The 15,550-nt window shown below is 41.4% G+C and overlaps 1 protein-coding gene across 2 annotated transcripts in view; it reads right to left on the bottom strand.

Moving 5' to 3' along the window:
* Window positions 1–165: 165 nt before the first annotated feature.
* RSPRY1 (ring finger and SPRY domain containing 1) overlaps window positions 166–15,550 on the bottom strand; it is a 46,187-nt gene continuing 30,802 nt past the window's right edge. For both annotated transcript variants that reach the window (XM_059382547.1, XM_059382548.1), the window contains exons 11-15: window positions 13,129–13,240; window positions 10,373–10,475; window positions 9,889–10,041; window positions 4,761–4,865; window positions 166–1,532 (exon numbers count right to left, since the gene is read on the bottom strand). In XM_059382547.1, coding sequence (XP_059238530.1) covers window positions 1,436–1,532; window positions 4,761–4,865; window positions 9,889–10,041; window positions 10,373–10,475; window positions 13,129–13,240 — 570 coding nt within the window. In that variant the 3' untranslated portion in view covers window positions 166–1,435. The remainder of the gene's footprint in view (window positions 1,533–4,760; window positions 4,866–9,888; window positions 10,042–10,372; window positions 10,476–13,128; window positions 13,241–15,550) is intronic.

Raw genomic sequence — 15,550 nt, 5'->3', positions numbered from 1 at the left:
TTTCTTCAATGCAAATTACTGTATTCACCACAAGCTAAAGAAGGGAATATATATATATATATATATATATATATATATATATATATATATATATATTTGAATTTACGGAAGACTAAAGACATGGAAAAAAATCCAGCACCCCAACAAGTACGGCCAGGAAGGAAATCAGCTCTATAATAGGACAGTTTAATGAATTACAAACAAGAAAGGGTGGGAAAGGAAGAAAATAAAAATGTGCATTGAGTTTAAGACACTGTGAAACTCAGAAGACATATTTACTATTCAAGTATAAACTCAGTAAGGACTTGGCATAAATTGAAAGGCAGCTGCTGAGGTACACCATTATAAAATAAGTTCTATGAATTTACAATTCTACCTTCCAATTTTCTGGGAGAAAAAACCAAACTCTTGAAGGTCTTCACCAGAGACCCTGAGAGGGATTAACACTTTTGATGAAGACATAGTCAGCAATCCATGATTGAATTTACTATTCAAAAACATGTATTTATTTAAAACAATAGAAATACACGCTCTCAGACTGTCCTCTAAGAGTTTTTGAGACTGTTAGTTCAAGAGTTTCAAAGTATATTACTTCCAAAAACAATACTGATTAAAAAAAATTTTTAACAAAAAACAAAAAACCTGATTTGATGGTACCTTACAAATACCCTAAATACCAAATTTGCTCCAGTCTAACATTGCAATTAATTTAAGAATTCCTCCTGTATTGTTAAAACATTTTTTTCCTCAGAAAATGCGGGTACTGAAACTGGATAGAAACACCATGAATGTGAAAATACCACCAGTTTTCTGCAGTTAAAAAAAAAAAAACTACAATGTTCTTTGGAATCACAGAAATATCAAAAATTGGGGTTTTTTTCCACAGTCTGTGCACCTTCTTTCAGGCCCTCCATGTTGCTTGTAGAATTGACCTGTGTGGTTCTAGTTTATAGATTCAAGTCTTGCAGTGCAATATCCACCATTAACATACCACTGTCTCTCTGACCAACCGGGAGTTATGCTTAACCCAGAAATGCTGTCATTTACTTCTCCATAATGACTTCTGCCCCAAATAAAAACTTTAGAATGAGACAAAACATTCTGTTAAACAATCAAATGCACCCAACATGGAGAATTCCAGTGTGGTTTCAGCACTTGGGAGGGCACGGTCTCCTATGGTTTTTGATGGAAGGACCACAGGCCTAGCTGTTAGCACTCAGCTTTCCTTGGCTTTAACAGGAATTTCTCAGGGTTGGCAAGTTGGGTTAGATTCTAAGAGAATTTTGTCTTTGACAAACTACCATTTTTAGCATAAAATCTGGCCATGGCTATAAGTTTCAATGTGCGCACAACTGATTAGAGTTTTTTTTTGTTTTTCTCTTCAACATTGGCTGGAATTGAGTAGAAATAAGTCCATGATGCCTCTTCACGTGTGTCATGAAATATGAGAAATCTGTCTGACTCTAGACACTATTTCCTTACGACACAACGGGCAGGTCTCCAGTTGCAAGGCACAATCCATACACAGGTCACTGAGGAGAAAGACACAAGTGCTGGTTAGGTTAGTGCTTCCAAAAGGCAAACCGACAATGTGCCTACTCAATCTGAAATATTAACAAGTTCGTTCAGTTAAAGGGTAATCATTACACATGGTTAAAAAAGGAACTAAATATATAAACCAACAATGAGTCTCCCTCCCATTTCTGAGTCCCCATCTTCCTCTTCTGAGGAATAAGTAAAAAATTCAAGTACATTCTTCCAGAAAGTTTGTACATACACAGCAAAAACTTACAGATGTGTATATATGGGTAGAGACACAACTTAGTTTCCCAGACAGCTAGCCATTTATCCCAATATTAAACAGTCCGTTTTGCACTGCAGAACTGACACAAGGCCTTTATATGTTAAATTTTCATTTGTATGTAGTTAGTTCCATTTCTGGGTTTCTATTCTGTTCCAATGTTCTGTCATTCTTTTCATATACTGAGAGTAAACTATAAGCCTTTATTTTAATATATCTTAAGATGTGGTAGGCAGGGGTGCGTTTCCCTCCATAACTCTACTCTTTCAGAATTTTCTTGCCTTAAATCACATAAACTTTTATTATTTTTTAAGATTTTTATTTATTTATTTGATAGAGATTACAAGTAGGCAGAGAGGAGGAAGCAGGTTCCCTGCTGAGCAGAGAGTCCGATGTGGGGCTAGATCCCAGGACCCTGAGACCATGACCTGAGCTGAAGGCAGAGGCTTTAACCCACTGAGCCACCCAGGCGCCCCTATCACATAAACTTTTAAATTAGCATTTCTATTTCTAGGGGAAAAAAAGGCTGAGCCAAATTAAGTTGGTTTAGGGAAAATTATCACCTTTACAGCACTGAGAGGGTCTTCTAAGAACAGACCCATTTATTCAAGCCTCATATTGCATTCTTTAGTAGCTTACAAGTTTTCTTCTTGTAGGCACCACATATCTCTTGGTATGTATTCTTAGCCTTTTTTTTCCCCCCTAAAGTTTTTATTTACTCACTTAAGTAATCTCTATACAACCCCAAGATCAAAAGTTACATGCTCCACCAACTGAGCCAGCCAGGCGGCCCTGGTCTGGAGAAGTTTATATAGAATCTATCTATTCCCAGAAAGTCTGAAAGAATTCATCTGAAACCATCTGGTCTTAGTATTTTTGCTGGGGATGGTGGGGGGGCGCGGAGAGCAAACAGTGCAAGTGCAAATGTAGCTTTGATAATCATCTCAATTTTTTCTATGGCAACAGGAATACTTAGATTGTCCATCTCTTCTCAGGGTCAGCTTGAGTCATTCAATTTATCCAGATTTCCTTTTGCCTCCTCCCCCACTTTAATTAAAATTGTTGTTGCTAGGGGCGCCTGGGTGGCTCAGTGGGTTAAGCCGCTGCCTTTGGCTCAGGTCATGATCTCAGGGTCCTGGGATCGAGTCCCGCATCAGGCTCTCTGCTCAGCGGGGAGCCTGCTTCCCTCTCTCTCTCTCTCTCTGCCTGCCTCTCCATCTACTTGTGGTTTCTCTCTGTCAAATAAATAAAATCTTTAAAAAAAAAAATTGTTGTTGCTGCTGAAAGTTGAGCTAAATTCTCTTACAACTCTTTAAGTTTCCTCTTCTATTTATCTGTTATGGAGACTGCTCATACTTAAAATACCTGGTTCTAATTTTTTAGATTTTGGCCCCCATTCCTGAGCATTTATTGTGTGCAAAACCACTGAGAAGGGCCAGAAAGCTCAAAGATGAGTAAGACCAGATACTGCTCTTTGGGACCTTAACAACCTCCCAGAAACAAAGATCAAAAAGGGTGCTGAGATACCATTCTTTAAACTTTGCATCTGCCTGTCGCTCTAATGACTGAAACCTTCAAAGGTGCTTAACTGAGAATTCTGGGCTATAGAGTTGCTGCCAAGGAACAGCCACAGCTGGAGTCACTGTGCCTTTTTTTCAGAAGCGAAACTGGTACAGCGAAGGGGGACATGAGATACACTGCCTGCACTTCCCTTAACAGCCAATTAGCTAACCGTGCATGGCAAAAATCAGCAGGGCAGAGTCAAAGGCCCAGGTTGAGCCACATCTTGAGGTGACAAACTGGGGTCCATCCCTGCAGGCTCTGGACCCCCAGGAGACCCAGTGGTTAAAGCTCTATCAAATGTAAAAGGTTGCGGGGGAGAGCAGGGTAGAATAAGGGATATGAGGAGTTATAGGGAGTTGGTCCAGAACATCAGCCTGAGTACGGCTCATCCAGTCAGCCCACATGGACCAAGTCAGGGCCAGCACACTGCCGAGCTCCTCTTCCCATTTCCAGCTTCAGCCAGGAGGCCTTCTTGGGGGCCACTGTACTTGTTGCTCTTGCTGGTGTTTGGACACTCTTCTGTAGGATCCAGGTTGCCCTCTGGTTCCTCTCATATAGCTGAAACTTGGTTAGATGGGAGGGAGGCACTGCCTTCTTAATGGTTAGGAGGGTAAATTGTACATAAGGCGGCTATAAAAATAAAACTAAAAGGGATTTCCCAAGAGGCTCATAAATAGTATTAAAGCATTTACATTTTGTGAGGTGAAAACTGTATTAAAAAACAGTACTGAGTAAACAAAATAATAACAGAGGCCTTTCATCAAGCAGCTTCAGGTACTTTCTAGAAGACAGCCATTCACTACCTGGCAAACTAACTTCTGATTCAGCCCACTTTGTATATAATCAACTTTAATGAACAGCTAAGGAACTAGAAACACTGTGCAGGGTCCAAGGGCAGACAGCCCCAGGATGGGCCACAAAGACATGCAGATTACTTTGAGCTGAAAACAGTCAAGGTCCGAGAGACTCTGACCTCCCTGCAACTGCCTAAAAATAATTTAAACAGAGGACCTGTTACCAGTTATTAGCACACTAAGAAACTTACCTGCATAACTGGGCAACCTTTGTTTTCCAAACATCCCCTCTCACCTTCCTGCTAATGGCTTTCCTCCCCTTTTTACTCCCAAACCACTACCCTTCCCTTAGTTTATGAAGACATATATACCTCATTTTGCTTGTCTCTGAGGTTTGTGTCTGTGTGGATTCCCCATACATACAAAACTAAATTTTATTTTCTCCTGTTAATCTGTATCCTATAAATTTAATTCTGACTCCAATTTGAGGAACCCTGGACAGCACCAAATTCCTTCTTCCCCAACAACTATAAAAGCATTTCTAGAATAAGATGAAATTTTGCCTAATGTAATACACAAAAGAAATGACCAAACCCTCTCACCTGTGTCCACATGGCTTCAGTTGTGTGTCTGCTACTTCATCACAACACAGAGAGCAGCAGTTTTCCCGGATACTGACTTGCTTCAACAAAGCAAGACGCCTGTGCCTGAGTAGAGAATATAGTTTGAAACTTATCTGGTCAACAAATACATGGACCTGTTAGCAGTGATGCATATTAAATGCTTTGAAAATACTCTGTTCATGTGAAGTATACTACGTATTCCTTAAGCTTTGTCCAGTAAGTTTCTCATACACGCATCTCATTTCAACCTTACAGTAATTTTCTACAGTACAGAACAACAGAGGCAGGGTCATTCCCATTTTACAGACAAAGGCATAGTTCATGGAAATGATTTGCATAAGGTCACACACATGGGAAAAAGATTCAGGACTCAAATTCAAATCTTTTGATTCTCAGGCTAGTACAGTTTTATTTTACCAGCAAATTTTCACTTTTAAGTCCTACAGCTCTAAGAGTTTGATGAAAAGCAGTGGAGACTTTTCCAAGAAAATACACATACACAAGTTCTTATACAATTTCAAGGTGTTGAGATGCCTGGGTGGCTCTGTTGGTTAAGCGGGTAAGCATCTGCCTTTGGCTCATGTAGTGATCTCAGGCTCCTGGGATCCCACATCAGCAGGGAATCTGCTTGTCCTTCTGCCTGCCATCCCCCTGCTTGTGCTCTCATGCTTTCTCTCTGACAAATAAATAAAATCTTTAAAAACAAAACAATTTCAAGGTGTTTATTGCTAGTCTAGCGCAGACTCTTCTGACTAGACGGTTAGAATCCTTGCATCACACTTTGACTCCATTTGATGTGGAAAAGCAGAACTGCTTTGCTGAAGGTACAACCCTGAGGCCTGGGTGAAAGAAACATGAAACATTCACTCTGTTCACCTTGGGACAAAGCCTGGAGATGCAGCAGTGAAGAGAGGACTAAGAACATATCCCTGCCTTCAGAGAGCTTACACTCCAGTGAAGGAAGACTAGAAAGAAACTAGGTGATGGGGCGCCTGGGTGGCTCAGTGGGTTAAGCCGCTGCCTTTGGCTCAGGTCATGATCTCAGGGTCCTGGGATCGAGTCCCGCATCGGGCTCTCTGCTCAGCAGGGAGCCTGCTTCCTCCTCTCTCTCTCTGCCTACTTGTAATCTCTCTCTGTCAAATAAATAAATAAATAAAATCTTTAAAAAAAAAAAAGAAAAGAAACTAGGTGAAAGGGTAAAACACAGAATTTTAAGTGCTGATGAGCAGTATGAACAAAAAGCAGGGAGAAGGATAAGGTAGTTTGTACAGGAGGAGCAGGGAGATACCATTTTAAATACGGCCACGTATTTAAAATGCCACGGAAGGTGACATTTAAGACAGGAAGGGTGTGAGGGAATGAAACCTGTGGATATCTGGAGAGACACCATTTGTGATATTGTGACTTACAATAAATATATATTTGGTCTTCATCTGGGTTCCTGGCACAGAGGTCCTAAAACCCTGGAAATTTCCCCAGACAAGAGCAACACAGTTCTTTTGTTATGTTAATCAGCCACCTTTAAAAAGCCCCTAGTTAACCTAGGTTTTGGGCTGGTTGTCAAGGGAACCAGCCTTGTAATTAGTGGGTTGGTTCATTCCTAATTTCACTCCTCCCCCCACCTCCCAGGAGGGCAGAGGGGTTGGAGATTGAGTTCAATCACTAATAACCAATGTTCTCAACAATCTCATCTTCATAATGAAGCCACCATAAAAAACCAAAAGGGGAGGGTTTGAAAATCTTCAGGATTGGTGAACATGTGGAGCTTTCGGGAGAATGGTCCATTCAAAGAACATGGAAGCTCCTTGCCCCTTCCCACATGCCTTGCCTCTGCATGCTTCCATCTGTTCTTTATTATAGTCTTTTATTGTAAACTAGTAAGTAAACTGTTTTCCCAAGTTCTGTGAGCCACTCTAGCAAATTAATCAAACCTAATGAGGGAATCATGGGAACCTCCAATTTAGACATAGTCAGAAGCACTGTAAAATCTGAACTGTAAAATCTGTAAAATCTGCAGAGGGCAGCCTTGTAGGACTGAGCACTTAACCAGTGGGATATGACACTATCTCCAGGTAGAGGGTGTCAGAATAGAGCTAATTGCTTGCTGGTGTTGGACAACAAACACTGGCCCATTCTAGAAGCAAGAAGAACAAGTGCCAAAGGCCCTGAGGCTATAATAGATCTGGTATGTTTCAGGAACAGCAAGGAGGCCTGGGTGGCTGAATAAGGAACATGAACAAATGGGAGAGGGTAGGAGATAAAATCAGAGAAGTAATAAGAGAGAGGACAGGACAAATTGCATACAGCCTCCTAGATCACTGTAAGGATTTAAGCTTTCATCTTAAGTGAAATGAGAAGTCACTCGAGTCTTCTGAGCAGGGAAGAGCATGATCTGATCTAAGCTGTAACAAAATCCTTCTGGAGGCTGTGTTGAATAGATTGAAGGGGGCCCAGGCAGGAAAAGGAAACCAGCTAAAGGGCAGGGAAAAAATAATCCAGGTGGGAAAGGATGGCAGCTTGGACTATAGTGGCAGCAGTGAAGGTGATAAGCAGCAGTTGGATTTGTGATGTATTCTGAAGGCACAGCTCCCAGGACAGGACGTAGGAATAGCAGAAAGTAAGGTGTCAAAGACACTTTGGGATTCCGGCAGGGAACCTGGAATGGCAATGGAGTTAGTAACAGATGAAGGAAGCTTGCAGGTCTCCTACATCCTGGTGTGAGTGGATGACTATTGTTGCTGAAAAGTGGGGGTATGGTGCTTCACTGTGCTCTTCTTGTTTTCTTTTGTGGGTATTTGAAGTTTCATATAACAAAAAGGTTAAGAAGCGGGGAAAAAGAATAAATGAAGGAAAAGCATGAGAGAAAGAGAGTACATACAATATAGAACAATTTACAAGATTCCAGATAGTCACAGGGCCTTGATCTGCCAGGAAACCAGAAAGGAATATATTCCAATGAGTAAACGAATACAAGCTGAAGAGAAGCTTCTGGAGCATAGGCTGAAGATATTAATGGCACAGCAAATGGTCTCAGGCACATCCACATCTAATGTCACAACACGTAATGTGGGGCAACTGGAACGTTAAAAGGGTGTAAGGTAGCAGCAGGCGGCTCCTGCGGCCTGGAGGAGACCCCTCATTCAGTCTCCCCTGACTCCCATGTTGGTGTCACTGTCAGAGTAGGGCGAAGTAAGCTCGCCCTCAACTGCAGCTTGCCTCTCGCTCGGGGCAGGCTGCACCTGGGGCCAAGCTGACAGAGAACTACGATACTACGGAGAAACTGCCCATAAAATTAGGAGACTTTTTAATGGGTGACGCCTATTGCCATCTGATCTTTGCAAAGTTTAATTCTACAGGGGCGGTTCCCTAAATGCTGGAGCAGTGTGAACTGAGGCCAGCCTCCAGTGGAACTGCTGGGGCCTGCCCTCCCCTCTCAGGGTGTACGTCACAAGGCAGGCCAATTGCTGGGCTACATCCAAGCAGACAGGCTAAGCAAAAAAAAAAAAAAAAAGAACAAGGTATGACAAACAAGTGAGGTATTTAGACCATCACCAAGAAGAGTTTAAAGTTCAGAATCTCTGTCAGGACCAACACAAGTTGAAGGGGAGTTCCAGGAATGACCCTCTGGTCCCTGAGCTGGTATGTAAGTGGCCCTTCTGTTCCTTCAATATTATAGAGGTTCCACTATCACAGGCAATGCTGCTGGGTCACCATGTGACATTTTCTGGTTCATCTGGAAACTGCTGACCTGCTTTTCAGCCTTGAGACACTGAGTCCAAGGTGAAGCACAGCCCAGAAGGGCTGTTTACAGACCTGCTTTTTCAGACAAAACAGGAGTGAGGATTATAACAGTATGTTAAAGATACCTTCAGGGGCATGGCGGCCCAACCCTGGCTACACCATGGCCTTTGTGATCTCTGTGAGTGCTGAAGCAATCTCTGTCAATGATATAACATGTGTGGCATTAGTAGCAGGAACTCTCTTCCTCACACAGGCCCAGAAAGCAGCTCTGTTAAAAAATGATAACCTTTGGCTCATATCGTGAAACAAGCTTCAAGTTGAGGTCACTGCCAGCAAGCTGCTGGAGTCTTTCCCAGCTTAAGGAAAAGATCATGTCATCTCCTAAGGGAGAAAAGCAGGTATTCATCCAAGGAGATAATTAATGCCAATCACAGTTTCTGGCAAAGAAGGGCTATGAAATTTTACCCATGACGGGTAAAATTCACTGTCCTAAGGACTATAAAACAGTGTCAGCATCTTTGCCATGTGGCTAAACCCAAAAAGAAATATGTTTCATTAAATCACAAAGTTAAAAGCACATTAAAGGATGTACTTGATTTCCTGATATTTAGGATTTTTTACTGACATTCAGATAAAGTTAGTTGGAGAGGCTTTTTTGTGTATGTGCATGTGTTATATTGTCTGGTTTTTATACCGATGTTATTTAGCTCATAAAAATTATTTGGAAGTGCTCTTTCTTTCTGGGTTCTGTAACTTTTTTTCTTTTTTCTGGTGCAAAAAGGTGAATTTATTAAAGCAGGGGGGCAGGAGGAACTGCTCGCCTGAGATTGTGAGGAGCAACTGAATTGTGAGGAGCAAATGATTGTGCAACATTTTCTAAAAAATTCATTTACTAGAGAGAGACCTACCACAGAGGGAGAGTGAGAGAGGGAAGCATTATTCCCCACTGATCAGGGAGCCTGTTATGGGGCTCAATCCCAGGACCATGGGATCATGACTTGAGGCAAAGGAAGCCGCTTAATCAACTGGGCCATGCAGGTGCCCGGAGGGTTCTGTAACCTTTTAAATAGTAATTTATCTGTTACTTAAAAATTTGGTGAAAATCTCCTATGAAACCAGCCGGATCTGGTATTTTTGGGGACTTACCCCTTACTTTGTTTCAATTAATTTTATAATAATAACTGGTTTGTTTATAATTCTTCCAAGATTACTTTGAGTAACTTTTATTTCCTAGGAGGTCATCCACTTTACTCAAGTTTTCAAAATTATTTATAAAAAGCTGAAAAAAGTCTCTCAAGGAACTGCTGTTTCAGCTTCCCATGAGAGGCACGTGAAAGTCTGGAGACAGCCTAAGCAGTTTCCTTACCTTGGCAAAATGATTTTCTCTTCAGCTGTGAGGAAGGCGTAGTCATTAAAAGTGCTAAATTTCATAGATGGTGGATATTTGAATGGTTTTGCTCCAAAATTGAACTCACATTGTTGATATGACATGAAACTAGCTGCAGCAAAAAATCCAGACCTACAAATAAAAACAAGGACAGAGGTCAAGAGAATTCATGAAAACAGAATAAAGTTCATACACAAAGTGGCTTTGAGATGTACCCTAGCAGAAAAGAAGGGTAACAGATTCTGTTTACTAACCTAGACAGCACTGTGACCCTGACAATATCCTGCCCTCATCTTCCTATATCAAACTTCAAGACAGATGCAGGTATGATCAAATGGGCCCTCAATGACTCGAAATAAAATGATTTCTCATCACAACTGACCACATAAATAGAAAAAGTCTTCTTCTGGAGAAAAGTGAATTCCATGAATCTACCAAATTTTGACTGAGGAAAGCTACTTACACAGTAGATGAAAAAACTTGCTTCTCAGGAGGCAGCTGGTTGCCATTTAAAAAGAAGATCATTTGCTTTTCATTCAAGTCTAACAGAAATCCCACTGTGTCTCCTAGTGGATAAAGTGGAACATTGTTAGGGTGAGGGTGTGCACCCCGGCCAGGGTTCTGCTTAGTGTCTCAGGGTTAATTATGTCACTGTATTAAATCTGCATCTGTAGCTATGTATTAACACATTCGTCCTCCTTGCTTTTTCTGCAGCTGATCTAATATTTTAATGTACCATGAAGAAGAAAATGCTGCTAATTAATCAACTGTAAGCTGTATCCCAAATTTGAGGATGTTAAAATGTGGGAAAATGTGCATTTTGGGATCAGTGAAATATGGCAAGGTCAAAATATTGTGCTTCCTTGCCTCTCTAGTGAGTTTTAACTCCTAGAGGTAAAAACTGTCCAAAAGCAGGTCACATACATACATACATACATACAAACATACACACATACATACATATAAAAAACCATTCATCTTTACTCAAAGTTTTTTGCTTTTACTTTCTTTTTCTTTTTCTTTTTAAGAGGTTATTTAATTTTTTTTTTTTTAAGATTTTATTTATTTATTTGAAGAGAGAGACAGCGAGAGAGGGAACACAAGCTAGGGGAGTGGGAGAGTGAGAAGCATGCTCTCCAGCTAAGCAAGGAGCCCGATGTGGGGGCTTGATTCCAGGATCCTGGGATCATGACCTGAGCCAAAGACACTTAATGACTGAGCCACCCAGGTGCCCCAGTTTTTGCTTTTTCAACTGTCAAAGGTAAGCACATGAAATTATGATAAGGTATATGGATACTCAAAGCTGGTAGAGGAGAACTTGCCAATAGATGGCAAAAGCCATGAAGTCCTGTATCTCCTAGGCAGAAGAGTTTCCCTTTCAGGGGTTTATCCTGGGAAACCAGAATGGCTTATTATATTATTTCATCATAGTTTAAAAAAAATAAAAATAAAAAATATAACTCTCGAACCTCTCGGGGCACTGGCTGGTATAGTTCAATGATATAACGGGTTATTGAAAAAGCCATTAAAAATAATGTTATTTTGGGGTGCCTAGGTAGCTCAGTCAGTTAAGTATCTGCCTTCGGCTCTGGCCATGATCTCAGGGTCCTGGGATCGAGCCCTGCATCAGGCTCCCGGCTCAGCAGAGAGCCTGCTTCTCACTCTCCCTCTACCACTTCCCCTGCTTATGCTCTTTTCTCTCTCTCAAATAAATGAATAAAATCTTTTAAAAAAAATGTTATTTAATGACCTGGAAAGCTGTTCAAGGCATATAACGACAGCAAAAAATACAGATGCCAAATTTTAAATGTTTAAAAAAGATTACAAAGGATTTTCATTTTGCTTTTCTCCCCCATTTCCCAAAGTTTTATGCTAAACATTATTTCAGTAATCCTTTTGAAAATTATTAAAAACACAAATGAGGCAATCTTTGCTGACAGTGCCTCTATCTTATGGTCTGCTAAAGGGAGAGGTTTTATGTTCCCTTAAGAACCTGCCAGCTGTTAAAAGGAGGGCTTATTTTGGCTTTTCCAGTTTTCTCTTTTCCCACACTGTCAACTGAGTTAATTAAATGGAGCCATCCCCTCACAGCAGTGACCAGATTCCTGTTCTTTTAGCATGTCTGAAAATTCAGTTGACATCTATAATGCTAATCAGGGCAGGAAACCAAGAGATGCTTGGAGAAGGAGCTCAGTTCTCTCCCCTGTATTGTTCAAAGCTGGGAGTAAAATCTTTCCAGGGGCTCCATCCCCTATTACATGGCTCTACATCCTCAAACAAAGTAGGGCCACTAGAAGGCCCCCCAAGAATACCATCCTTCGGGGCAATGGTGCCATAGCAGGGAGGTTTTCATTGTATTTAGTTGGGGGTAAAAAGACTCATTAATTTAAACCCTTTAACAAACTGCATGGCTCTAACTTTGCTGCTTGAATCTTTTCTTAATAAATGTTTTCATGGGTCTAAGGTCTTGGACGGAATGAACACTGACTGGGGCAAAAGAGATCACAAGGTAAATTGATAAGATATACTCCTGCCAAATCCTAGAGCCATGATGAGAGTCCTGACAGCACATGACCCCTTCAGCATTCCAAGCCTGATGTCTGGAGAATGGAAGCTGGGCAGGTATATTTGAGGCTGAAAGTGCTCAAGTGGTCCTTAAAAGCTGCTCTAGAGGGGACCAGAATGTGGCCACTAAAGAGTGCCTGCTCCTATCTTGCTCTGAAAACTCCTCATTTTACTGGCATTACAATGTCAGCATCTTCAGTACCTCCCTGGATGCTGATTCAAAGCATGTTCCCAAGGGGCACCTGGCTGGCTCAGTCCGTGGAATGTGCTACATTTGATCCTGGCATTGTGAGTTTGAGGAAGCTAGAATTCATATTTATCTTTTTTTTTTTTTTTAAGATTTTATTTATTTGAGAGAGTGCATGAGAGAGCGAGAGCACACAAGCGGTGGCGGGGGGTGGCGGGCAGGGGAAGAGGGAGAAGCAGACTCCCTGTCTAGCAGGGAATGATTTTGTTAAAGGAAGGGCCCCAGCAGAAGTGAACTTATCAGGAAGAATAATGCTCACATCCACGACAGGGAATACAAAGGCTCATATCCCTTACACATCACATCTTTGTCCATTAAAATATTTTAAGGCCTAACATCACAGATGCCTCATCATAATCAGATGTCTTCACCTGGTTGATAAATTCATGACAGAGAGGAATGAATACCTTCTTTCCAGCATGGGTGTAGGTGAGGCTTACTTCTGGCATTATACCAAATCAGCTGCCGGCAGCCATCGTAAGCACAGGAGTATTCGTCGTCCCCAATGCCGTAGCCTTCCTGGAGGGAGACAAGGCCCAGAAGATTAGCAAGCTCTGCCTGCTGTTTTCTGGGAAAAGATGGTGTGTCTTTTGTAACCATCAACCTGGTGGCTGGAATCTGAAGCTTTCTGGATGAAGGGAGTCTATGGTTCTTCGAAGATACCAAAATTCTGACCTCAAGGCCTGGTTCTCTGTGACTAGATAATGACTTCACCAACAAATATCTCCCGGGTTTCACATGTGTTAGTTCACTGAATCCTCACTAACCACTTTGAGACTGGTGGCATGATACTACATTTTAAGAAAAAATAGAGGATTCAAAGGTCCGAGAGGTCAACCATGTTGCCCAGTGGCAAATCATTACTCAGAAAGTCAAGTCTGGATGCTGGAATCTTCTGATTCCAAGACTGGTGCTTTCCACTTCATTGCAGCTGGGCAAATGTCTTTCTTGCATGTAGCAGACTGAATAACAACGACATGCTCAGAAATTTCAACCCTGGAGACAAGAGAAAGGTTATAGTGGACGATCAACTAATAGCTGTTCTGAGGTGAGCTCAACTGGAGCATCATTTAGGTCCTTGGCAGCTCCTTTTATTACTTACTGCCTTTTAACTATTTCTGTTGTTTTACAGTTAAAACATGGATGGGATCTTAAGAAATTATTTTAAGTGTTTTTTTTTCCTTAAAGGAGAATGAGTGAGAGAGAGCACAAGCCAGGGGAGAGGCAGAGAGAGAGAGAAGCAGCCTCCCCACTGAGCAGGGAGCCTGACATGGGGCTTGATCTCAGGACCCTGGGATCATGACCTAAGTCAAAGGCATATGCTTAACTGACTAAGCCACCAGGGGCGCCTATTTTAAGTGCTTGTGAAAAAATAGAAGAACCATGTAGATCAGATAGCTGTTATCTTTAAAGGTCAATAGTGAAAGATTTTTAGTGGAAAAAAGGTTTGAAAATATGGGCTAAATCCAAGTAAGATCTCAGGTTTTGGTGATGGTCTGCTTGTTTTATGGGGATAAATAATGCAGTGGAGATTGAATCCATCTGTTTTTTGTTTTTTTTTTTTTAAAGTAGGGTCTGTGCCTAATGTGGGGCTTGAATTTATGACCCTGAGATTAAGAATCGCATGCTCTATCAACTGATCCAGCCAGGTGCCCCAGTGGGGAGATCAAATGGAGAAAAGACTCAAACGCATTCCTTGACTACTTAAGACTACAATATAATGAATTCTGTGAGTGTTCTCCAAAGTGATGCTTCTGAACTAGCTGTTCTGAATGCACTACTCAGACTATTCAAGACTTAAATAAACTTGCATCTACTTGTCTTCAGGCAGAGAAGAAATTCATCAATCTACTAGAAACAACACCTTGCTATTGCCTCCTTTCAAAACCTATTGTAAAAAACTTGTTTTTTATTTTATGGGTGTTGGGCAAAGGCAAGCAATTCTTTTCTACCTTCACTTTCTAATGTCCTGCAAAGTCCTCGATGGAACAATGGAAAGAAATTCCTAGAAGATTCCTAGCGACAAGAGTTGGTTAACAGCAGACTTTACCACACAATGTCTTCCATCCCAGGATGAATTTCATGATACAGCAACATTGTGGGACAAACATGGAACTCTAATAATTTCAACCACAGATCAACTCTACAGACTAAGATGTAGGTCCTTCTGCCAAGCAGAGATGCACTTTAAAGATCCCTTTAAGATGACATCTCAGAGAGCAATCTAGATGTACCCTCTGTCAACCTGAAAACATTTCTAGCAGGATTAAGTATGGTTTTCATTGATTGAGACAGGTAAATGAGACAACAGGGTAGCTAGCTTAGCACTTGGAGTGATCATTTTGATCTACTTGTTTATGGTCATGTATATTTTAGTAATGAAAACATTACTAAAAACAAAGTTTTAAAAAAAATTTTTAAAGATTTTATTTATTTATTTGAGAGAAAGAAAGAGAGCATGAGAGGCAAGAAGGTCAGAGGGAGAAGCAGACTCCCCGTAGAGCTGGGATCCCAATGCAGGCCTTGATCCCAGGACTTCGGGATCATGAGCTGATCTGAAGGCAGTCGCCTAAACCAACTGAGCCACCCAGGTGCCCAAAACAAAGAAAGTTTTATCCATAACTTGTCACTTAGGAAATATTCTGAATCATTTCTCATGTGGTGAACACCATCCTTTTTTCTACTGTCCAGCATTCTAACCCCCTCTGGTTTTAGGGAGTGTAATGAAGATACAGTGTCCTGCTTCCTGCTCTAGAGGTGGAGGGGCAGGATGTAGGCTTGGCCAACTGGACCCTTCCAGCAGACACCCAGGGTGGTCTGAGTGACCCC

The sequence above is a fragment of the Mustela nigripes genome, chromosome 17 (genome assembly GCF_022355385.1).
Source record: "Mustela nigripes isolate SB6536 chromosome 17, MUSNIG.SB6536, whole genome shotgun sequence".
Taxonomy (NCBI): Eukaryota; Metazoa; Chordata; class Mammalia; order Carnivora; family Mustelidae; genus Mustela; species Mustela nigripes.
This window is presented reverse-complemented; position numbering and strand designations above follow the sequence as displayed.